Source organism: Balaenoptera ricei, chromosome 9 (assembly GCF_028023285.1).
Source record: "Balaenoptera ricei isolate mBalRic1 chromosome 9, mBalRic1.hap2, whole genome shotgun sequence".
In the NCBI taxonomy this organism is placed as follows: Eukaryota; Metazoa; Chordata; class Mammalia; order Artiodactyla; family Balaenopteridae; genus Balaenoptera; species Balaenoptera ricei.
In genome coordinates, this window is record NC_082647.1 from 99088855 (window position 1) to 99115607 (window position 26753).

The 26753-nt window shown below is 41.5% G+C and overlaps 1 protein-coding gene across 1 annotated transcript in view; it reads right to left on the bottom strand.

The window, feature by feature from the left end:
* The window catches only part of LAMB4 (laminin subunit beta 4), a 112110-nt gene that overhangs the window by 73184 nt on the left and 12173 nt on the right, over window positions 1–26753 (bottom strand). The window contains 9 exon segments of the mRNA XM_059932538.1: window positions 2076–2137; window positions 2139–2185; window positions 4560–4739; window positions 21128–21247; window positions 21250–21315; window positions 23132–23252; window positions 24375–24589; window positions 24768–24831; window positions 26217–26405. Coding sequence (XP_059788521.1) covers window positions 2076–2137; window positions 2139–2185; window positions 4560–4739; window positions 21128–21247; window positions 21250–21315; window positions 23132–23252; window positions 24375–24589; window positions 24768–24831; window positions 26217–26405 — 1064 coding nt within the window.

Here is a 26753-nt window from a genome sequence, read left to right on the forward strand (position 1 = left end):
TCAATATTCTGCAATAACCTAAATGGGAAAAGAATCTGAAAAAGAATAGATATATGTATATGTATAACTGAATCACTTTGCTGTACACCTGAAACTAACACAACATTGTAAATTAACTATATTCCAATAAAAAAAGAAAGAAAGAAATGCAGTGGAAATCTCACAGTTCCTCTGACAGCGTCAATGTTAGCTTCAGGCTGGGTTGTCTAAGGTCAGCCAGGAGAAATTCTTTGACTAGCTTACTTGCAACTGCTTTCAGTCCCTTCCCATGAAATCCCTAGGGATTTTTACTTACACATTATGGCAAATGTTTGGGGCTAAAAAAAATCATTCAGGCTGATTTTGAAATCTTATACAAATATCACAGTTTAGTAGAATCACTTGCTTATAAATAATTGTTTTGGCTAACAAACTCTCCCTGTGTGAGAGACTCAACTCTATTCAAGACTTTTGTCATCATTGCAACATCTTGACCTTTATTTGATATAAACAGCTGGTGAGATATAAACAACTACTTCTTAAGTCTGACATTTACTGTAAAATACTCAGAAAAATCTTCCCCCTCAAATCTCCACTTAACAAACTCAGATAGAATTAAGATCTTAGTAGGCACGGAACTCTCATTTGAAATTGGTTTGTTAAGTATCCGTATTTTTTGGTTGTTATCTTGGAAAAATTTTATGCCCAGTTTACTCAAAAAGATTTTAAATATCAAAAGTTGACATAATTTGTTACAAAACGCAGAAAAGGGCTTTTGATATTTTTCCCCAAACCAAACTTTAGTTTAGGCAAAAACAATGTGAACTGAGCTGCTTTATCCAGGATGGGGTTGTGAAAACCCCCTCTAGGCAGGGTACGCTGCCATGTTGGCCCCCCAGGGGACCATCCAGGGCACCATTGATAGATGTGCGGTACCAGGCAGATGCCTCGGCTCAGCCATGATGGACAAGTTCCGCCATCACTGGCCCCTGCTCAGTTATTTTCCTTTTGCAGACACAATTAAGTAGACAGTGGCAGTTCACCAGCCAACAAAAAAAGTCAGCCCGAGTCTAAGGTTTGTCTGGAATGATCTGACTTGGTGTGTCCGTTGATCTGTTCACCAGCTCTGCACTCTTTTTTTTGTGCTGTCCACTCACAGTCATGGAGCTCGGCGTGGCGCACCTTCCAACGTGAAACTTCTAGATTATTTGTCCTGTTGTACACAGAGTTCCCTCTTCATATATACTTCCTTGCTTTCTTTCCCCACCTCTTCTGCCCCATCCCCATGTGTTTTCAGTAAAGCAACTTACAATATTAGCACAAAACTATGTCGGAACAGACATATGTTTCTTATTTATCAGCTACATTTCTTCAGACACATCAAGGTCACTGTTCTTTTATTAGGTTAAATTTTTGTTTTTTCTTTCTAAAATGTCACGGTGGGCTGCCAAGATCAGAGGACAAAGAAAAGAGCTGGGTTTTTAACTCCCTAAATGCGTGACACATTTCTTATGGAGTGAAGAATGCTTTATTTTGCTAATTTGAGACATACATGCTCATGTGGGTAGTGGAGTCTGTGAAAAATCCAACGGTTTATTTCCCACAGGAATCTACAATACATTTAAATCTAAGGGTTTTGTTTTTGCTTGTTTGTTTGTTTTTTTAATGAGCTCATCCAAAATATTTTTAGGCATGGAGTGGTAAGGGTGGGAAAGAGACTGTGTATAAGAGACAGAAGAAAAGGCCCCATGATCTGGTGGGCTTAACAAGGGGGCCAGATAAATGCTCTTATATTCTACTGCTTGGTACTTCCAAGAGAACAGAGGATAAAACTATTGCTGTCGGTGCCTGGGTTGATTCAGTCCCAACTGGTAAATGTCACGGTGCTGGTAAATGTTTAACAACTAGCTCTCTGCAGAAAGATGGGGGTTGATTTCCAGTGTTTGCTGATTCCTGTAGTGTAAATACTTTTACCACGGGAGTACCGAAATACAATAGGACAAGGAAAGCAATCAACAGGACCAAGTCTCTTCTAGGCAATGCCAGTAGAAGACTGCATCACTCCCTAAAGGCGAAATCAGAGACAAATACGTAGAGTGCATTCTTCACAGTGTGGTCCAGTAGCAAGAGACTGACACAAGCATTGGCCTTGAGTGGCCAATGCAGGTCAAGAGTGGCAGACTCCTCAGGGGGTTACAGTCACAGGCTGAAAGCACAGCATACACAATTATTCTCATTCTGATTTCTCCACACTGGTAAACGTCCTTAACAGCTTACAATGAGCCAAACACGTGGCCACGAGAACACAGAGCAGCCTGCCCTGCCAAGTTCATTGTCTGCCTGGCTGTCCCATTATTGGACTGCATTTAACCCCGCACGGGAAATGCAGTGCCAGACACTTTTGCAGCCCTCATGTGGTTCTACTGGATGGCAATTAGGAGGAGACAAGAGGTCATGCATGTTGCGGAGCTGGGCACAGTTCTGAATGAGGCTGGCTGGGTCGGGTGACTAGGGGAAGGGTTTCTGAGTGTCACCGTTATTACCAACAGCTCCCTCTCTGGCAGACGCACCTATGATATCCCTTTCTCTCCTCTCTCTTTCTTAGCACCTCGTTACTTTTTTTTCCCATTCCCTCTCTCCTCTTTCTCTTCCACCCATTGGCATTGCTAGTCCTGCTTATGTTGTAAAGGCTAAGAAATTGTGCAACCAGAGCAAGATGTGTATTTCCCCTGCAGGAAAAGCCAATGTGCATGGAAACAGCCCAAATGTCCATCAACTGACGAGTAGATTAATTGTGGTATACCCATACAATGGAATATTATTCAGCAATAAAAAGAAATGAAGTACTGATATCTGCTACAACATGGATGAACCTTGAAAACACTGCGGTAAGCAAAAGAAGCCAGACTCAAAAGACCACATATTATATGACTCCACTTGTATGAAATGTCCAAGACAGGCAAATCTATAGAAACAGAAAGCATATTAGTGCTTGCCTAGGGCTGGGGGGATAGGGAGGTAGAGGCTAAAGCATATGGGGTTTCCTTTCTTTTCTTTTTTATGGTAAAATACGTATAACATAAAATTTACCATCTTCACCATTTTTAAGTGTACAGGTCAACAATGTTAAGTACACTCACACTGTTGTGCAGTCAATCTCCGGAACTCTTTTCCTCTTGCAAAACTGAAACTCTGTACCCATTAAATACCATCTCTCCCCATTCTTCCTCCCTCCCCCCAGCCCTTAGCCACCACCATTCTACATTCTGTTAATATTTGACTATTCTGGATACCTCATATTAGTGGAATCATACAATATTTTTCCTTTGGGGTCTGGCTTATTTCACTTAGCATAATGTTTTCAAGGTCCATCCATATTATAGGTTGGATCAGGATTTCCTTCCTTTTTTAAGGCTGAATAATATTCCACTGTGTTTACCTACCACATTTTGTTTATCCATTCATTCATTGATGGATACTTGGGTTGCTTCCATCTTTTGACTGTTGTGAACAATGCTTCTTCACATTTCTTTTTGGGGTAATGAAAATATTCTAAAATTGACTGTAGTGATGGTTATACACTCTGAATATACTAAAAATCACTGAATTGTACACTTTAAAAAATGAACTGTGTGTGAATTATGTGTAACTGAAGCTCTTACAAAAGAAAAAACAAAGCAAAACAAAAAACCAACGTTTGGCCCATTTCTCAGAGGGCATAATGTTAGTGAACCACGGGAAATGCCTGGAGTACTGAAAGGTATAATAGGAAATTATATAATTCATTATGCTGAAATTTAATTTTGCATCAAGTCCACAAAGAAGAGCTTTTTATTTTTTTTAAACAGAATGATTCATCTTGCTGCTTTCTAAACATGCAAATAATCCAGTTCCTTAAATGGGCAAAACCATAGAGCATGACACTATGACCAAAGGGAAATAATTAACCCAGATTCTCTGTGGAATCAGCAGCTCTGTGACAGCCGAGGCAGCCCTGAGTTTCTGTGATCCTAGAGGCAATGGCCTCCCCATTTGGCCCCAGAAAACTCTGAGGTTATTTCTATTTCCCCACAGCCCCTTCCTTGCTTCTTTATTTCCTTTTCTTTGACAGAGAACATAAGACAATACTAAGAGCAGTGTGAGAGGGAGAAAATAATTTTAAAAAAGGAAACCCCCCACTTGAAAATTGCCTAAGAAGTCATCAACCTATGCAAAAATGCATAATGTAATTTAACAAATTTGTAGAGTAGACTCCTAGTGGAGGACTTTTTTTTTTTTTTTTTTTTAAGTTTTCATAACTTGGCATTAAATTTCTTGGCATTTTCCCCTGTGTTTGCTCCAGCAGCGAAAATGTGAGCGCCCCCTGCTGGTTCTTCATGATAAACTCAGCAAACCACCTAAAAAAGTTCTCCACTAACTTACTAAAATTTGTGGGAGGTTTGGTACACTTAAAAAAAAAAAAAAAATCCAGAGGCTGGTAGGACTCAGGTACTTACAATGACCAAACTTTAGACCTGACAGAGGCAGCTCCAAGCCTTAAAATGCATTCAGGTTGGCAGCCCAGGCCCTGTTGACTTAACGCTGACAGCCCAGGGGGTCGGTGACGCTCAGTCCGTAGTGGTTGGTCTTGCATCGGTCGCACTTGGCTCCTTCCACGTTCTCCTTACACAGGCAATGGCCGGCCACAGACCCCAAGTCAGGATCAGAGTGGCTCACACAAAGGCCACCCGAAATGGTCCCATCAGTGTCACATTCACAAGCTGGGGAGACAGACATGCATTATCTTAGTTAACTGCAAATTGTGGGAACCTTGAAATATAAGTGTAGCATTTTACCTTCACTATAACTATTTTAGTTTGTTTAAATCAATAAATATGTTTAAATAATTAGACCAGTGAGCAAGGGCTGCTCAGAAATATCTCCCACATCTCTGGACTTGGAAAATATTCAATAATTCTGGGGATATATATATATATATATATATAAAGTGATTCTAAAGGAAGAGGACCAGAAACAGTGTGCTATTATGAAAACAGGATGTTAAGAATAGATTGATGAAATAGAACAAACAACCCTAAAATTTGTATGGACCACAAACAACCTCAAATATCTAAAGCAATCTTAAGAAGAAAAAAGCTGGAGCCATCATGCTTCTTGATTTCAAACCATGTTATAGAGCTACAGTAATCAAAGGAGTATGGTACTGGCATAAACACGAACATAACTCAGTGGAATAGAATAGAGAGCCCAGGGACAAACCCACACATGTATGGTCAATTAATTTATGACAAAGGAACCAAGAATATAAAATGGAGAAAGGACAGTCTCCTCTATAAATAGTGCTGGGAAAACTGGACAGCCACATGCAAAAGACTGAAACTGAACCATTATCTTACACCATATACAAAAATTAACTCAAAATGGTTAAAGACTTGATTGTAAGATCTGAAACTGTACAATTCCTAGAAGAAAACATATGCAGTAAAGTATTTAACATTGGTCTCGGCAATGATTTTTAGATTTGACACCAAAAGCAAAGGCAACAAAAGCAAAAATAAGTGGGACTAAACTAAAAAGCTTCTACACAGCAAAGGAAACCATCAACAAAATGAAAAGGCAACCTACCAAATATGAAAAAATATTTGCAAATCATATATCTGGAAAGAGATTAATATCCAAAATATATAAAGAATTCATACAATTCAATAGCAAAACCCCACAAACAATCCAACTGAAAAAATGGGCAGAGGATCTGAACAGATATTTTTCCAAAGATGACATACAGATGGCCAACAGGTACATGAAAAGATGTTCAACATCACTAATCATCAGGGAAATGCAAATCAAAACCACAAGGATATACCACCTCACACCTGTTAGAATGGCGGTTATCAAAAAGACAAGAAATAACAAGTGTTGTCAAAGATGTAGGAAAAAGGGAATGCTTTGGCAGTGGTGGTGGGAATGTAAACTGGTGCAGCCACTTTGGAAAACAGTATGGAGGTTTCTCAAAAAATTAAAAATAGAGCTACCATATGATCCAGCAATTTCACTTCTGGGTATTTATCAGAAGGGAATGAAAATACTAATTCAAAAAGACACATGCACCCCAATGTTCACTGCACCACTATTTACAATAGCCAGGACATGGAAGCAACCTAAGTGTCCATCGACAGATGAATAGATAAAGAAGATGTGGCACATATATACAATGGAATATTATTCAGCCTAAAAAGAACAAAATCTTACCTTTTACAACAACATGGATGAAACTTGAGGGCATTATGCTACATGAAATAAGTCAGACAGAGAAAGACAAATATTGATACCGTATGATCTCACTTATATGTAGAATCTTAAAAAACCCTCCAAACCAAACTCATAGATGCAGAGAAAAGATTACTGGTTTCCAGGAGTGGGGATGGGTGAAATGGGTGAAGGGGGTCAAAAGGTACAAACTTCCAGTTATAAGTCATGGATGTAATGTACAGCATGGTGATTATAGTTAATAACACTGTATTGTTTATTTGAAAGTTGCTAAGAAAATAGTTCTTAAAAGTTCTCATCACAAGGGAAAAAACTGTAACTATGTGTGATGATGTATGTTAACTAGATTACCGTGGTGATCATTTTGCAATGTATACAAATATGAATCATGTGGAATTCCCTGGTGGCACAGTGGTTAAGAATCCACCTGCCAATGCCCTGGTCTGGGAAGACTCCACATACCGCAGAACAACAAAGCCACTGTGCCACAACTATTGAGACTGCTCTCTAGAGTCACAACTACTAAGCCCACGTGCCACAACTACTGAAGCCCGTGTGCCTAGAGCCCATGCTCCATAACAAAGAGAAGCCACCGCAATGAGAAGCCCGCGCATCGCAACGGAGAGTAGACCCCGCTCGCCACAACTAGAGAAAGCCTGCGCGCAATGAAGACCCAACGCAGCCAAAAATAAATAAATAAATTTATTTTAAAAAATAAAAAATAGAGAAAAATATGAATCATGTGAGACACCTGAAACTAATATAATGTGATATGTCAATTATATCTCAGTTTAAAAATTAGATTATTTGGGGGGTGATGAAAATGTTATGGAGCTAAGTCCATGTGGTGGGTGCAAAACACTGTGCTGGTGAATTGCTGTTCACTTTAAATGGTTAATTTTATGTTATGTGAATTTCACCTCAATTTTTAAAAGGCTCTAAAAGGTGAAAATAAGGTCAAGAGATAAGAGTGGGATGCTGTAATGAAATATATATCATATATATTTGATCTCATTCACTATAAAGGCATAAAGGGACATGACATAGAGGGAAAAACATCACATAAAATGTCAACCAAATCTCTGAAACATGGTTAATAAAGTAAATCTGTCCTTCCCCAGCACAGAAAAATATGTTGCAAGGGTAAGTGCTATCATTCTTTTTGATTCGTCTTGGAAGGAGCACCTACAAGAAAGAAAAAGGAATAAGAAATGTTCAAATCTTTATTTTTGGAAATCTATTGGTGGGGCAAAAGCTTGGATGAAGAGATTCTGGAAAATGAGATAAACAGTCATCTGTAGCAAAGTTGTAACAAAAAGTAACCACCTTTCCCACTTTTTTTTTTCCCAGTAGAAACTCAAACAACTACAAGAAGGAATGTCATATGAAAAAGGATGCTGATATTATGAACAACTCCAGAGGGTGGAAGTTAGAAAAGGTAGAGCTTGACCGAGTATAAGGAAGAAATCTCTAACAGTTAAGGCTTCCCAATAGAGCAGTGACCCTCTCATCATTGGGGGTGTCCAGGCAGGGGCTGGCACAGCACTAGCTGTGGCTTTGGTATACAGGACAAGTGCATTGGTAGACATTAGATGACCATCAAGGTCTCTTGTATCTTTTTGGTGCTGTGTTTCCAAGGGATTCCACTTTTAAGGAAAGAAATAAAAATGAAAAAAATGAATATCCTGATTCTAAGAAACAGTTATGTAAGATTTATACATGTTTGCTTTGGACTAATAAAAACAAAACCCTCAAGTCTAAAGCAATGTTTACCTAACCCCCATTTAGGTTATTAGTGAGTTTAATGGAAAAAATCCAGTCAGTTTGGAAACACTGAAGCAAACAGTTGTCTGACAGAATCTTTTGATTTTCTTTCTTTATATATTTATTTTTGCTGCATTGGGTCTTCATTGTTGAGCGCGGGTTTTTCTCTAGTTGCACTGAGCGGGGGCTACTCTTCATTGCAGTGTGCGTAGTTCTCATTGCGGTGGCTTCTCGTCGCGGAGCATGGACTCTAGGCGCATGGGCTTCAGTAGTTGTGGCACGTGGGCTCAGTAGTTGTGGCTTGCTGGCTCTAGAGCGCAGGCTCAGCAGTTGTGGTGCACGGGCTTAGTTGCTCTGCGGCGTGTGGGATCTTCCCGGACCAGGGCTCGAACCCGTGTCCGCTGCATTGGCAGGTGGATTCTTAACCACTGAGCCACCAGGGAAGTCCTCTTTTGGTTTTCAATTGTTTGTTATTGGATTGTGACTGGTGACAAAAATCTTACTGTGGAAAACCAACATTAGGTTCTGTTAAGTTTGGGAAAAAAGCCCACAATTTTCTTCTAATCAAAGCCAGTTGCTTCTAGGGACAAACTGGGTTCATTTTGTAAGAAGCCAAAAGGGAAAAAGCTCAGCTTTATTTGGGAGACACTCCAAAGGGTCAGCAGTGAGTTCCAGAGTATAATTTAATTATACACAGAAATGTTCTTTGGGACATTTACTTTGAAATAACCCTATGTATGGTCTTTAGAGTAGAAGTCCAATAAAATCTCTTGGTGTCACACAATTTACCTCCAGCAAACTTATACTATCAGTGGTGGAGTCTTCCAAATATTTGTTTTTTCTGTGTCACATTTGACTGGGTCTTAAATCATAGAAGACTTAAAATTTGTCATCTCTTAGGACTGGAATCTGATCATGTAAACATTTAGGCTCAAACTAGGACAACTTAGAGAAAATTTATATGAGAATGCTGGTCAGTCTTAATACACGTCATTTGTATATACACACACTCACACAGAAACATGTGTTTAGGTAAACTGGGAGAAACTGGGAAGTCTCATAATGGTCATTTTTACAAGCTTCTCATTTGCCTTTCCTCAAGAAATTCCTTATTTACAAAGGATGGTTTCTTAATTTCATATCAGGGGTACTAGTTTTCTTTCCTTGTTTTCCTCCAAAAGCACCATCAAGTTAATACTAAGTGGTTCTTAAGGAACAAGACTCCTGTTGATGCATCTGAAATATTTGGTTTAGTTATTTCCAATCTCTTTCCAGACTCCTAAATTATCTGTTTCAAAACTGTATTTCCCTGGGACTTCCCTGGTGGCGCAGTGGTTAAGAATCCACCTGCCAGTGCAGGGGACACGGGTTTGAGCCCTGGTCTGGGAAGATTCCACATGCCGTGGATCATCTAAGCCCATGCGCCACAACTACTGAGCCTGTGCTCTAGAGCCCGCGTGCCTAGAGCCCGTGCTCTGCAACAAGAGAAGCCACTGCAATGAGAAGCCCAGGCACCACAATTAGAGAAAGCCCGCACGCAGCAACGAAGAACCAATGCAGCCAAAAATAAAATAAAAACCCCTATTTTCCTGATTCCACCTAAGAGAGAAATTTCATCTTCTTTTACAAATGCAGAGCTTTATAAACATTAATAAAGCGTGTATGTGTATATGTGTGTGTGTGAGAGAGAGAGAGAGTGAGAAACAGAGACAGAGAGAGAGACAGGGAGTTTGATCACAGATTCTGGTAAAAAAAATATATGACACTTAGGACATTGATTTAAAGAAATATATTTTCTGAGGATCCTGTATTATTTCAAACAGGTCATGTAAGGTAAACTTTTATACAATCAGCTACCTACTGAGTGATCTGAGTAAAAAAACCTTCATTTATGCTTATTCCACATCATGAATATTTAAAGTTTGAAATCTAGGACATTGCATGTATTTGGGTGGCTACTGATTTACTTTTGCTCAAGACTTCAATTTATGTATTATGATTATATAATGTTTGAAATTGGAGTTTCATAGCAAGTTCTGCCCGCCACCAATATAAAATAACATTATATTGATGATATAGCCTAAGAAGCAGGATTTCTGGATATCGGGAGAGGCCATCTACCATGGGTCCTGGGCATCTGAACATTTTTGCTGCGTGTGTTAACAATGCAAGGCCTTGATGGCTCTTTGCTCAGGCCATTTCTCCAGGTTGTGTTTGTAGTAAGCTACCTTGAGGGATGAGGTAACATTTTCCCCCGGAAAAAGAACGGGCTTGCTTCCACTTGCTATAAAAGCAATGAATTCTCCAAACTCAGTGTTCCTGGGCTGTGAAATAAGCTCATTAGGTGTGCAGGATCCAGCTGGTATCCTCTGAGTTGCCCCATGGGCCTTGGGGACATGGGAACTCACACAAATACAAACATCTCATTGCCTACTGTGCCATCAGCAATAAAGTCCTTTGTCTTTGACCCAGGAGTTTCATGTCTTCTGGCAGCATCCATGAAACAATAACAAGCTAACCTGTTAGTTGGCCAGTAGAGTTAAGATCTCGGACCCAGTAACCGGCACTGGGCATTTGAACTCATGTTGGAGTATCTTTCTAGGCAACAATCTATAGCACTACTGGGGCGAGAGTGAGGCAAGCTGGGTGCCCAGGGCACACAATTTAAGGAGGTACTTGCTGTCAGCCCTGTACTCACATGACTCAGAGTGAGAGTGTCCTTAAATTTGGGGGCCTAGGTACTTTTCTTGCCTCTCCCTAGTCTCAGTCCTGTAGGGAAAGGCAAATTAACGATGAGGTACTATTTCATTAGCAAAAATTAACTGTGGAGGAGCTTCAAGATGGCGGAAGCGTAACACGCAGAGATCACCTTCCTCCCCACAAATACATCAGAAATACATTTACGTGTGGAACAACTCCTACAGAACACCGACTGAACGCTGGCAGAAGACCCCAGACCTCCCAAAAGGCAAGAAACTCCCCACGTACCTGGGTAGGGCAAAAGAAAAAAGAAAAAACAGAGACAAAAGAATAGGGACGGGACCTGCACCAGTGGGAGGGAGCTGTGAAGGAGGAAAGGTTTCCACACACTAGGAAGCCCCTTCGTGGGCGGAGACTGCGGGTGGCGGAGGGGGGAAGCTTCGGAGCCACGGAGGAGAGCGCAGCCACAGGGGTGCGGAGGGCAAAGCGGAGAGACTCCCGCACAGAGGCTCGGCGTCGAGCAGCACTCACCAGCCCGAGAGGCTTGTCTGCTACCCCACCGGGGCGGGCGGGGCTGGGAGCTGAGGCTCGGGCTTCGGTAGGTCGCAGGGAGAGGACTGGGGTTGGCGGCGTGAACACAGCCTGAAGGGGTTAGTGCACCACAGCTAGCCGGGAGGGAGTCCGGGTAAAGGTCTGGAGCTGCCGAAGAGGCAAGAGACTTTTTCTTGCCTCTTTGTTTCCTGGTGCGCGAGGGGAGGGGATTCAGAGCACAGCCTAAACGAACTCCAGAGACGGGCGCGAGCCGTGTCGATCAGCGCGGACCCCAGAGACGGGCCTGGGACGCTAAGGCTGCTGTTGCTGCCGCCACCAAGAAGCCTGTGTGCGAGCACAGGTCACTCTCCACACCGCCCCTCCCGGGAGCCCGTGCAGCCCGCCACGGCCTGGCTCCCGTGATCCAGGGACAACTTCCCTGGGAGAACGCACAGTGCGCCTCAGGCTGCTGCAACACCACGACGCCTCTGACGCCGCAGGCTCGCCCCGCATCCGTACCCCTCCCTCCCTCCAGCCTGAGCGAGCCAGAGCCCCCGAAGCAGTTGCTCCTTTAACCCCGTCCTGTCTGAGCGAAGAATAGACGCCCTCAGGCCACCTACACGCAGAGGCGGGTCCAAATCCAAAGCTGAACCCTGGGAGCTGTGCGAACAAAGAAGAGAAAGGGAAATCCCTCCCAGCAGCCTCAGAAGCAGCGGATTAAATCTCCACAATCAACTTGATGTACCTGCATCTGTGTAATACCTGAATAGACAACGAATCATCCCAAATTGAGGAGGTGGACTTTGGGAGCAACGATATATATATATTTTTCCCTTTTTCTCTTTTTGTGAGGGTGTATGTGTATGCTTCTGTGGGTGATTTTGTCTGTATAGCTTTGCTTTTACCATTTGTCCTAGGGTTCTGTCTGTCCATTTTTTTTGTTTTTGTTTTGTTTTTTACTTTTTCAAAATTTCTTCTTAATAATTGTTTTATTTTTTATTTTCATAACTTTATTTTATTTCATTTTATTTTACCTTCTTTCTTTCTATTTTTTCTCCCTTTTATTCTGAGCCGTGTGGATGAAAGGCTCTTGGTGCTCCAGCCAGGCATCAGGGCTGTGCCTCTGAGGCGGGAGAGCCAAGTTCAGGACACTGGTCCACAAGAGACCTCCCAGCTCCACGTAATATCAAATGGCAAAAATCTCCCAGATATCTCCATCTCAACGCCAAGACCCAGCTCCACTCAACGACCAGCAAGTTACAGTGCAGGACACCCTAGGCCAAACAACTAGCAAGACAGGAACACAACCCCACCCATTAGCAGAGAGGCTGCCTAAAATCATAATAAGGCGACAGACACCCCAAAACACACCACCAGTCGTGGACCTGCCCACCAGAAAGACAAGATCCAGCCTCATCCACCAGAACACAGGCACTAGTTCCTTCCACCAGGAAGCCTACACAAGCCACTGAACCAACCTTAGCCACTGGGGACAGACACCAAAAACAATGGGAACTACGAACCTGCAGCCTGAAAAAAGGAGACCCCAAACACAGTAAGTTAAGCAAAATGAGAAGACAGAGAAACATGCAGCAGATGAAGGAGCAAGGTAAAAACCCACCAGACCTAACAAATGAAGAGGAAATAGGCAGTTACCTGAAAAAGAATTCAGAATAATGATAGTAAAGATGATCCAAAATCCTGGAAATAGAATAGAGAAAATACAAGAAACGTTTAACAAGGACCTAGAAGAACTAAAGAGCAAAAAAACAGTGATGAACAACACAATAAATGAAATTAAAAATTTTCTAGAAGGGATCAATAGCAGAATAACTGAGGCAGAAGAACGGATAAGTAACCTGGAAGATAAAGTAGTGGAAATAACTACTGCAGAGCAGAATAAAGAAAAAAGAATGAAAAGAATTGAGGACAGTCTCAGAGACCTCTGGGACAACATTAAATGCACCAACATTCGAATTATAGGGGTCTCAGAAGAAGAAGAGAAAAAGAAAGGGACTGAGAAAATATTTGAAGAGATTATAGTTGAAAGCTTCCCTAATATGGGAAAGGAAACAGTCAATCAAGTCCAGGAAATGCAGAGAGTCCCATACAGGATAAATCCAAGGGGCAACACGCCAAGACACATATTAATCAAACTCTCAAAAATTAAATACAAAGAAAAAATATTAAAAGCAGCAAGGGAAAAACAACAAAGAACACACAAGGGAATCCCCATAAGGTTAACAGCTGATCTTTCAGCAGAAACTCTGCAAGCCAGAAGGGAGTGGCAGTACGTATTTAAAGTGATGAAGGAGAAAAACCTACAACCAAGATTACTCTACCCAGCAAGGATCTCATTCAGATTTGATGGAGAAATTAAAACCTTTACAGACAAGCAAAAGCTAAGAGAATTCAGCACCACCAAACCAGCTTTACAACAAATGCTAAAGGCACTTCTCTAGGCAGGAAACACAAAAGAAGGAAAAGACCTACAATAACAAACCCAAAACACTTAAGAAAATGGTAATAGGAACATACATGTCAATAATTACCTTAAATGTAAATGGATTAAATGCTCCAACCAAAAGATATAGACTGGCTGAATGGATACAAAAACAAGACCCATATATATGCTGTCTACAAGAGACCCACTTAGACCTAGGGACACCTACAGACTGAAAGTGAGGGGATGGAAAAAGGTATTCCACACAAATGGAAATCAAAAGAAAGCTGGAGTAGCAATTCTCATATCAGACAAAATAGACTTTAAAACAAAGACTATTACAAGAGACAAAGAAGGACACTATATAATGATCAAGGGATTGACCCAAGAAGAAGATATAACAATTGTAAATATTTATGCACCCAACATAGGAGCACCTCAATACATAACGCAAATACTAACAGCCATAAAAGGGGAAATCGACAGTAACATAATCATAGTAGGGGACTTTAACACCCCACTTTCACCAATGGACAGATCATCCAAAATGAAAATAAATAAGGAAACAAGCTTTAAATGATATATTAAACAAGATGGACTTAATTGATATTTATAGGACATTCCATCCAAAAACAACAGAATACACATTCTTCTCAAGTGCTCATGGAACATTCTCCAGGATAGATCATATCTTGGGTCACAAATCAAGTCTTGGTAAATTAAAGAAAACTGAAATCGTATCAAGTATCTTTTCCGACCACAACACTATGAGACTAGATATCAATTACAGGAAAAAATCTGTAAAAAATACAAACACATGGAGGCTAAACAATACACTACTAAATAACCAAGAGATCACTGAAGAAATCAAAGAGGAAATCAAAAAATACCTAGAAACAAATGACAATGAAAACACGACAACCCAAAACCTATGGGATGCAGCAAAAGCAGTTCTAAGAGGGAAGTTTATACCAGTACAATCCTACCTTAAGAAACAAGAAACATCTCAAATAAACAACCTAACTTACACCTAAAGCAATCAGAGAAAGAACAAAAAAACCCCAAAGTTAGCAGAAGGAAAGAAATCATAAAGATCAGACCAGAAATAAATGAAAAAGAAATGAAGTAAACAATAGCACAGATCAATAAAATTAAGAGCTGGTTCTTTGTGAAGATAAACAACATTGATAAACCATTAGCCAGACTCATCAAGAGAAAAAGGGAGAAGACTCAAATCAATAGAATTAGAAATGAAAAAGGAGAAGTAACAACTGACACTGCAGAAATACAAAGGATCATGAGAGATTACTACAAGCAACTCTATGCCAATAAAATGGAAAACCTGGAAGAAATGGACAGATTCTTAGAAATGCACAAACTGCCGAGACTGAACCAGGAAGAAATAGAAAATATGAACAGACCAATCACAAGCACTGAAATTGAAACTGTGATTAAAAACCTTCCAACAAACAAAAGCCCAGGACCAGATGGCTTCACAGGTGAATTCTATCAAACATTTAGAGAAGAGCTAACACCTATCCTTCTCAAACTCTTCCAAAATATTGCAGAGGGAGGAACACTCCCAAACTCATTCTACGAGGCCACCATCACCCTGATACCAAAACCAGACAAAGATGTCACAAAGAAAGAAAACTACAGGCCAATATCACTGATGAACATAGATGCAAAAATCCTCAACAAAATACTCGCAAACAGAATCCAACAGCACATTAAAAGGATCATACACCATGATCAAGTGGGGTTTATCCCAGGAATGCAAGGATTCTTCAATATACGTAAATCAATCAATGTGATACACCATATTAACAAATTGAAGGAGAAAAACCATATGATCATCTCAATAGATGCAGAGAAAGCTTTCGACAAAATTCAACACCCATTTATGATAAAAGTCCTGCAGAAAGTAGGCATAGAGGGAACTTTCCTCAACATAATAAAGGCCATATATGACAAACCCACAGCCAACATTGTCCTCAATGGTGAAAAACTGAAACCATTTCCACTAAGATCAGGAACAAGACAAGGTTGCCCACTCTCACCACTATTATTCAACATAGTTTTGGAAGTGTTAGCCACAGCAATCAGAGAAGACAAAGAAATAAAAGGAATCCAAATCGGAAAAGAAGAAGTAAAGCTGTCACTGTTTGCAGATGACATGATACTATACATAGAGAATCCTAAAGATGCTACCAGAAAACTCCTAGAGCTAATCAATGAATTTGGTAAAGTAGCAGGATACAAAATTAATGCACAGAAATCTCTTGCATTTCTATACACTAATGACGAAAAATCTGAAAGTGAAATTAAGAAAACACTCCCGTTTACCATTGCAACAAAAAGAATAAAATATCTAGGAATAAACCTACCTAAGGAGACAAAAGACCTGTATGCAGAAAATTATAAGACACTGATGAAAGAAATTAAAGATGATACAAATAGATGGAAAGATATACCATGTTCCTGGATTGGAAGAATCAACATTGTGAAAATGACTCTACTACCCAAAGCAATCTACAGATTCAATGCAATCCCTATCAAACTACCACTGGCATTTTTCACAGAACTAGAACAAAAACTTTCACAATTTGTATGGAAACACAAAAGACCCCGAATAGCCAAAGCAATCTTGAGAACGAAAAATGGAGCTGGGGGAATCAGGCTCCCTGACTTCAGACTATATTACAAAGCTACAGTAATCAAGACAGTTTGGTACTGGCACAAAAACAGAAATATAGATCAATGGAACAGGATAGAAAGCCCAGAAACTGTGATTAAAAATCTTCTAACAGGGCTTCCCTGGTGGCGCAGTGGTTGAGAATCTGCCTGCCAATGCAGGGGACACGGGTTCGAGCCCTGGTCTGGGAGGATCCCACATGCCGCAGAGCAACTAGGCCTGTGAGCCACAATTGCTGAGCCTGCGCGTCTGGAGCCCGTGCTCCGCAACAAGAGAGGCCGCGATAGTGAGAGGCCTGCGCACCGCGATGAAGAGTGGTCCCCACTTGCCACAACTAGAGAAAGCCCTCGCACAGAAACGAAGACCCAACACAGCCATAAATAAATAATAAATAAATAAATAAATAAAAAATTAAAAAAAAAATCATTAAACTCTTAAAAAAAAAAAAAAAAATCTTCTAACAAACAAAAGCCCAGGACCAGATGGCTTCACAGGCAAATTCTATCAAACATTTAGAGAAGAGCTAACACCTATCCTTCTCAAACTCTTCCAAAATACAGCAGAGGCAGCAACACTCCCAAACTCATTCTATGAGGCCACCGTCACCCTGATACCAAAACCAGACAAAGATGTCACAAAGAAAGCAAACTACAGGCCAATATCACTGATGAACATAGATGCAAAAATCCTCAACAAAACACTAGCAAACAGAATCCAACAGCACATTAAAAGGATCATACACCATGATCAAGTGGGGTTTATCCCAGGAATGCAAGGATTCTTCAATATACACAAATCAATCAATGTGATACACCATATTAACAAACTGAAGGAGAAAAACCACATGATCATCTCAATAGATGCAGAGAAAGCTTTCAACAAAATTCAACACCCATTTATGATAAAACCCTCCAGAAAGCAGGCATAGAGAGAACTTTCCTCAACATAATAAAGGCCATATATGACAAACCCACAGCCAACATCGTCCTCAATGGTGAAAAACTGAAACCATTTCCACTAAGATCAGGAACAAGACAAGGTTGCCCATTCTTGCCACTATTATTCAACATAGTTTTGGAAGTTTTAGCCGCAGCAATCAGGGAAGAAAAAGAAATAAAAGGAATCCAAATCAGAAAAGAAGAAGTAAAGCTGGCACTGTTTGCAGATGACATGAAACTATACATAGAGAATCCTAAAGATGCTACCAGAAGACTACTAGAGCTAATCAATGAATTTGGTAAAGTAGCAGGATACAAAATTAATGCACAGAAATCTCTACGATTCCTATACACTAATGATGAAAAATCTGAAAGTGGAATTAAGAAAACACTCCCATTTACCACTGCAACAAAAAGAATAAAATATCTAGGAATAAGCCTACCTAAGGAGACAAAAGACCTGTATGCAGAAAATTATAAGACACTAATGAAAGAAATTAAAGGTGATACAAATAGATGGAGAGGTATACCATGTTCTTGGATTGGAAGAATCAACATTGTGAAAATGGCTCTACTACCCAAAGCAATCTACAGATTCAATGCAATCCCTACCAAACTACCAATGGCATTTTTCACAGAACTAGAACAAAAAATTTCACAATTTGTATAGAAACACAAAAGACCCCGAATAGCCAAAGCAACCTTGAGAAAGAAAAACGGAGCTGGAGGAATCAGGCTCCCTGACTTCAGACTATACTACAAATCTACAGTAATCAAGACAGTATGGTACTGGCACAAAAACAGAAATACACATCAATGGAACAGGATAGAAAGCCCAGAGGTAACCCCACGCACATATGGTTACTTTATCTTTGATAAAGGAGGCAAGAATATACAATGGAGAAAAGACAGTCTCTTCAATAAGTGGTGCTGGGAAAACTGGACAGTTACATGTAAAAGTATGAAATTAGAACACTCACTAACACCATACATAAAAATAAACTCAAAATGGATTAAAGACCTAAATGTAACGCCAGACACTCTCAAACTCTTAGAGGAAAACATAGGCAGAACACTCTATGACATAAATCACAGCAAGAACCTTTTTGACCCACCTCCTAGAGAAATGGAAATAAAACCAAAAGTAAACAAATGGGACCTAATGAAACTTCAAAGCTTTTGCACAGCAAAGGAAACCATAAACAAGACAAAAAGACAACCCTCAGAACGGGAGAAAATATTTGCAAATGAAGCACTGACAAAGGATTAATCTCCAAAATTTACAAGCAGCTCATGCAGCTCCATATCAAAAAAACAAACAACCCAATCCAAAAATGGGCAGAAGACCTAAATAGACATTTCTCCAAAGAAGATATACAGATTGCCAACAGACACATAAAAGAATGCTCAACATCATTAATCATTAGAGAAATGCAAATCAAAACTACAATGAGATAGCATCTCACACCAGTCAGAATGGCCATCATCAAAAAATCTACAAACAATAAATGCTGGAGAGGGTGTAGAGAAAAGGGAACACTCTTGCACTGTTGGTGGGAATGTAAATTGATACAGCCACTATGGAGAACAGTATGGAGTTTCCTTAGAAAACTAAAAATAGAACTACCATATGACCCAGCAATCCCACTACTGGGCATATACATTGAGAAAACCATAATTCAAAAAGAGTCATGTACCACAATGTTCATTGCAAGTCTATTTACAATAGCCAGGACATGGAAGCAACCTAAGTGTCCATCGACAGATGAATGCATAAAGAAGATGTGGCACATATATACAATGGAATAATACTCAGCCATAAAAAGAAACGAAATTGAGTTACTTGTAATGAGGTGGATGGACCTAGAGTCTGTCATACAGAGTGAAGTAAGTCAGAAAGAGAAAAACAAATACCGTATGCTAACACATATATATGGAATCTAAGAAAAAAAAATGGTCATGAAGAACCTAGGGGCAAGACAGGAATAAAGACACAGACCTACTAGAGAATGGACTTGAAGATATGGGGAGGGGGAAGGGTAAGCTGTGACAAAGTGAGAGAGTGGCATGGACATATATACCCTACCGAACATAATATAGATAGCTAGTGGGAAGCAGCCGCATAGCACAGGGAGATCAGCTCGGTGCTTTGTGACGACCTAGAGGGGTGGGATAGGGAGGGTGGGAGGGATGGAGACTCAAGAGGGAAGAGATATGGGAACATATGTATATGTATAACTGATTCACTTTGTTATAAAGCAGAAACTAACACACCATTGTAAAGCAATCGTACTCCAATAAAGATGTTAAAAAAAATTAAGTGTGACAAAACCCACATTACCAAGAGTTAAAATGTGACAAAACCCAGTGTTGGCCAGGAAAGAGAGTCACAGGAACTCTCATACACTGTTGGTGTGGCTGTTAATTGTTACACCCACTTAAGGGACAATTCACTATTATCTAATCAACTTGGAGAAGTTCACAGTCTATGGCCCAGTCATTCCACTCCTAGGTATGACTTTTAGGGACAGTCTCTGTGCATGTGCACAAGGCCACATGTACAAGAATGTTTACTGAAGCATAGAAAGAAAAATGGACAAATAGATTTTGTTATATATATAGGAAGGAAGAATTCTATACAGAAGTTAAAATGGGAGAACTAGAGGCTACCTGATATGGACAAATCTCAAAAATACAATGTTGAATGAAATACTCAAGGGTACATACAGCATAATATCATTTATCTCAAGTTTGAAAACATGTCAACATGTATTGTTTGTGGATAAAAACGTGTGAAAGTGTAAAAAGAAGCATGGTAATGATGATTGCCAAATATATGAGAGTTTATCCCTAGGAAGGAGGGTAGAAAAAGGGAACAGGTGTGCAGCTAGGACATCCCAGCCACAATGCTGTAGTGTTCTAGAAATGGCCTGAAGGTGAGAGGGTAAGATATTACATTTTGACAAAGCTAGTGGTGGGTCTATCTTACATACATATATAAATAATATTATTCTCTATTATTTTGTCTATGAGTGAAATAGTCCCATTGAAAAAGTTGAGATTAAAGATAAAAGGAGGGGCTTCCCTGGTGGCGCAGTGGTTGAGAGTCTGCCTGCCAATGCAGGAGACACGGGTTCGAGCCCTGGTCTGGGGAGATCCCACATGCCGCGGAGCGGCTGGGCCCGTGAGCCACAATTACTGAGCCTGCGCGTCTGGAGCCTGTGCCCCGCAACAAGAGAGGCCGCGATAGTGAGAGGCCCGCGCACCGCGATGAAGAGTGGCCCCCGCTTGCCACAACTAGAGAAAGCCCTTGCACAGAAATGAAGACCTAACACAGCCATAAATTAAATAAATAAATAAATTTAAAATATTAAAAAAAAAAGATAAAAGGAAAGATTTTTAAAGGTTAAAAAAAGAAAAACGAAACGAGGTAATAGCTTAGCAAAATTGAATCATCTACAGCCAAATGCTGTAGCCAGTTTCTCTAGTTACTTCCTTGAGCTGACACTGCAGGTGCATGCGGCCTCTTCTGAAACCATCGCCCCGTCCTGGTTGAATTCAGAACAGTTTCCCGAATCATCAGTATCAGCCCCGGCCGCAAGACCACCAGGACGGACCTGGATTACCTGGCCCAACTTGTTCAGAGAGAGGAAAGCTCTCAGAGCCGAAGCGATTTTGCAGTTCCCACCTCCGAGAGGGCAGTTTGGAGACGCCGCTGAACCCAGGGTGGGCTGGCGGCCCCAGGGACACCAGCTTCATCAGTGTCTGCTCAGATGAGGGGAGAGGATGGGTCAGAGGCTGGGGACTCACGAATGCACGCGTAAGGATCCGAGATGGCCTGGAGGGGGTCCCTGTAGAAAAGGGGTCTGCAGCGATCGCAGTGCTGGCCCTCGGTGTTGTGCAGGCAGCCGTCACACACGCCCCCCTGCGGCTCCCGCTCGCCAGGTACACGGTCTTGTCGAAGTGACAGCGGTCAGAGTGTCCGTTACAGCGACAAGCTGAGAACCGAGCGGAGTTATGAGAGATTCGCCAAGGTCCCAGGAATGAGCATCCTCAGGATGGAGACTCCACGCTCCATCACCCATTCTCCCCTCCTCCGCTTTCTTCAGCCACCCCGCCTTCTTTCACCAAATACACAAAGGCTTAAAACAGGTGCTTCCAAGGATCTTTCTAGTACTCCGATTCTGCTCATACACTCTCTAAAATGTGTTCCCAAAATGTTTAATATTTCGTTTTTTTTTTTTTAATCAAGCGAACAAATATAAATCATTTGGGTGACCTAGAGGCCCTAGCATGCGGTATTTTTGTCGTCCTTCAGTAAAGAATACTTTTACTGACTCGGGCTTTGTAAACCTGAATTTTTTTTTTTTAATATATATATTTTTTTAATAGCTACATTATTTATTTATTTATTTATTTTTAGCTGTGTTGGGTCTTCGTTTCGTGCGAGGGCTTTCTCTAGTTGTGGCAAGTGGGGGTCACTCTTCATCATGGTGCGGGGACCGCTCTTCATCGCGGTGCGCGGGCCTCTCACTATCGCGGCCTCTCTCGTTGCGGAGCACAGGCTCCAGACGCGCAGGCTCAGTAGTTGTGGCTCACGGGCCCAGTTGCTCCGCGGCATGTGGGGTCTTCCCAGACCAGGGCTCGAACCCGTGTCCCCTGCATTAGCAGGCAGATTCTCAACCACTGCGCCACCAGGGAAGCCCCCTAAACCTGAATTTTTTACATCATATACTCTGTAGTATGGTACTACTGGATTCTCCAGATCGGATGCTAGAGCTGGGCCCAGCCAGCCTCTGCTTCTCTAGGGCAGAATTGCTGGAAGGGGGGCTGCAGGCTGTTTTCCTCCCATCAGGGGCTCAGCCAGAGCGTCGGAAGGAAAGGCAGTCTGTTTAGAGGGATTTGTGTGTCTTTGTGGTAATGTCTATGCTGTTCATCCCGTTGGGTTTTTCCCTGTAAAGGGCATGATCTCTGGCTGCGCTTTGCTGGGTCTTATCCACTGTGACACTCATGGATGGGGCTTTTCCATAAAAGCTCATCTGACAACCTCTCCTGTGAATCCTGTTTTCCCCATATTTGGGAAAAGAAACTGGATAACAAGTTTATTTGGAAGTTCATCAAAATTCAGAGGCAGCAAACACATGACAAAAACCCCTCCTATCTTATTAGCCTCAATGTTTTATAAAAAATACAATAGCCTGTCCAACTCCATTCGGGACCTCATTTCTCATCTTAGCTGACATATGGTTCAAGGTCACCTTCATTGAGTGTATGATAATTCAGAGGCAGCAAACACATGACAAAAACCCCTCCTATCTTATTAGCCTCAATGTTTTATAAAAAATACAATAGCCTGTCCAACTCCATTCGGGACCTCATTTCTCATCTTAGCTGACATATGGTTCAAGGTCACCTTCATTGAGTGTATGATAATTCAGGAAAACAGTGGGGATCTTTGCACCCATTCTAGGGGTCACCACATTCCTGGAGTGGCACCATCCCCACAGATATTACCATTTCATGGCTATGCCTCCCTCTGGAAAGGGGCCACACAACATGCATATTGTCTCATTCTTCAAATTAATGTGAATTTTTGGTGTGAAGGTTTGAGAAGCTGGTGATTTTTCTGTGTGAGATACTGGGAGACATGAGGCTATCACACATTTGGAGCTGGAAGCCACAGGTTCACCACCTGTGCTGCCTGCAGCCCCACAGACACAAACTAAATATTCTCCAAAAGAAGGAAAAGCAGAGATCGTGTAAGGAGCTCATATAAGGAAACTCGGTCTATGCTGAGAGCAGAGGTCCACCCACCTCAGCAAGTGCTGTCCAGGGGGCCCACAGCTAGCCACCAAGGAACGTCCTGGAAGAAATCCTTGCACCTCTCACAGTTCGGGCTATCTGTATTGTGCTGACAGATGCACCGACCATGAACCTGAAGGTGTGAGGAACATAAACAGTGTGAACACAGGGCTTATCCTAGAGCTTTGAGGATGCAGGGGTTCTTTAAATGGAAAATGACATACCAGGCCACGGGGTCCCTCTGGGTCTTAGTTTCCCATCTGTTAGTTACAATACCAGCCTTGACTATCTTTTATTATTTGCTTAACTAGCTTTTAAATTTAAAAAAATTTAAGATGTTTAGTGAACACCTAAAATAAATGTTTCTGCATTTCTGAATTCTAATTTCAGGGAACACAGAACACACATTTTGCAGCCTTTGGCAAAATGAGGGCCAGGATGGGGAGTATGTGTGTGCACGTGGGTGTGCGTGTGCACGTGCGTGTGTGTGTGCGTGTATGGGGTGATTTAGGAGCATCAGGGAAAAGAGGGAATTAGAAAACAGAAAGAAACTAGAGAAAGGTATGTGATTCTCCTGTTTTTTTTACAAAATGCCCTCCATGTCCACGTTCCCAGGGAAAAGTTCCATTTCCAGTGAAACACAGAGGTGTCTAGGTGGGAAGATGCAATAGCCTCAACATCCAGCCTTGTCTGTTATGACCAATAGTTCAAAACTATTGAGTTAGACACATCCCCAGGACTCTGCACAAAAATACCATTCTTCTACTAAATCACTCTTTTACGATTAGTCCCAGGAATGGAGGAGATCTGCACTGCTTAAGATAGAGTCATTTGTAGTGTGTTACTTGGGGTGACCATTTTCAGAGCGTCAGATGTCACTCAGACACCTTGGCACTGAGCACAGGCTCTCACATGATGGACCTTCAATATATTTTTGTGAGACAAAGCACGTGAACTTATGGGTCGTCCCTAGCAAATCTCCATTCCCTAAAAAACCAATAGACAAAAGACAGCAAAACGGACTATCTTGAAATCATAAATTATAAATTCTGCCCATTAGCTGAATGATGCCCACGTGTGGCAGAATCCACAAGAACCTCTGTCCAGAGAACCAAAGGCCCCCAGATGGCCTGACGGACCAGGTTGAATGAAACAACATTGTTGATCCCCACATACAGAGTCTGATCTACATCCAGCACCAAGACAGTGAAGGGAAGATGGGAGAGCCAACCACGCTTTCAGGTTTGTAACTCACCATTCCCGGAGGGCTGAAAACGTCTCCGCGCACCTTCTGTGTTGGGCCACATTAGCTAGCGTAGCCATTGAGAAAACAGCTTCCCCGAGCCACCATCTCATACAGAGCATAGTAGTATTTATCAAGGGAATCATTTTGCCTCCTTCCAAGCAAAGTATCCCCAAGGGTATGGAGTTTGGTAAAGTTCATCCTCAGGTTTGTTAATGTCACAAGGTCTAGAGAAAGGAAAATAATGAAATTAACGAATCGAAGTGCATTTAGGTTGGATGGGTTCAATGCACCCTGCTTGAATGACATCCCCTTAATGTCCCATAGACATGCAATGAGAAGGAATTCCCCTAACGTGAAATTTTAGAAAAGGAGTTGGTGTGAAAAATATAAAGCAATTCATACCCTGGATGTAGGGGCTGTAAGGGTTTTCTATTTCAAAGCTGGGATCCAAAACTTTTAAAACAACCTGTAAAACAAATGTAGGTAAATTTAGAGTATTATACCCCAAAAACATAATTGTTAAATATACTCTTAAAGAAGAGATTCTGACCTCACAAGAAGGCTGAGCCATTGCTTCCCACCTGGTGTAAAATGCAGATTATCATTTGGGTTTGTTTGAGACAAGCTGGGACCCGGGACCCTTTGCTGCAGTGCTTGCACCTGAACACACCTCTCCTCCAGCAACAATACAGAGAAACTGCATGGGACTAAAAAATAACTGCATGCATGCACAGTTGGGGCAAATTCTGGACCCAAAAGATACAAAGAGACCAAAAAACCCAACTGCCACTTTTGAAGAGCCTGGAGCAAAAACAGGGTGTCGGGAGCAGAAGCAGGGTCCTGCGTGTGCCCCCTGCATGCAACACCACCTAAGGGGTGGGCAAAACACCCAAGCCACCCCTCTGGCCTGACCCCTGGACACACCCCTACCCTCACCCCGTATAAGAAACAAGCTTGCCCCCCCTTCAGGGAGCAAGCAAGCAGGGGAAACTGTTGTTTGTTCTCGCCCCCCGCTGCTGCAGTAGGGGTCCCAATAAAGCCTTGCCTGAATTTCTTGTCTGGCCTCTCGTCAATTTTTATTGATTGGGGAAGGCCAAGAATCCTGGTCGGTAACAGGTTCTCATATGAATAAAAATACCAAGAATGAAAATGAAGGAAGGTTGTTAAACAGTCATTCTGGCTCTTTACGCACAAGTGGTCCATGTAGACGGAAGTGCTGATACCATTGGTGGAAGGGCTCCTCTGCTGGGTTGGGGTGGAGTGATAGGGTCACTATTCAGCAAGTCATCGTCAATTTGGATCTGGTGGGGGATTCTGGACCTGCCTTCTGCCACCATTCCTTCTAGTCTACCTGATAAGGTCATATCTCCCAAGTACACTCCTACCCCCTGACCCTCTGCCCATCACCAGCTTTGCTCTGAGGAATTTCCTGGCAGATTCCACCTGGGTGGGGACTTACAGAGCACGAAGCTGAGACAACTAATCCAGGGCTTCCGCCAGCCTCTGTGGTTCCTTTACAAGGGTTAGAAAAAGATCTTCCTTCCTCTGGTGCCCAGGCTGCATTTTAGCCCTTGCTTACCTTCAGCATGGCACTCCTCTACAGGATCATTTCTTATTTATAATTTATCTGAATATAAGATGGTATTTATAATTTATATAAGGTATTTATAATTTATCTGAATATAAGATGAATTCAGGACTCATTTCAATCCAGACACTTTCATTCTGAAACAACCAGCAGCTCAAGTTCTATTTCAGTAGACACTACCTAAATTGTTTTCATCTCAATTAACCATATTAACAAAAATAGGTTTCACTTATGGCAAAGAAATCCAAGAAAGGAAATGCTACCTCACCACCAGTGGAGGGTTCAATATCCGAATATTTGGAGTCACAAACAAGGTCTCCCACTCCGTGGGCCTGGCCAGATGTGATGTTGGGGAAGGAAGTAGCACAGTCTTTGGCAAAATATCTGAACACTCTCCAGGTGTGTCCATAGTCTGTGGAGCGTTCAACTCACATTGCAGCAGGCCGAAAAGTCTAGGAGAAAAATGAGTTAAACTTGTCATACCTCACAAAAGTTGATTTTATTACCCACTCCAGATTGAATGTTTCCATTTTCAAATTCCATTTTTTAAAACTTTACCTTTAAAAATCTATTCTACCATGAAAACACTGAAATCTCTTTCTAACAAGCGGGCGAGTATTTATGAGCACATGCTTTGCCCCAGAATCGAATTCCACTTTTAAATTGCTTATGGTTCTGTGAATTATTCGTTGAAGAAAGATAGCATACACATTTTTTAAAAAGCCAGTGTAGCAGATATTTTACAGCAATTTGCATGTGTTTTTTCTTTGCCTAGAATGCTTTTCCTCTGGCAAACTCTT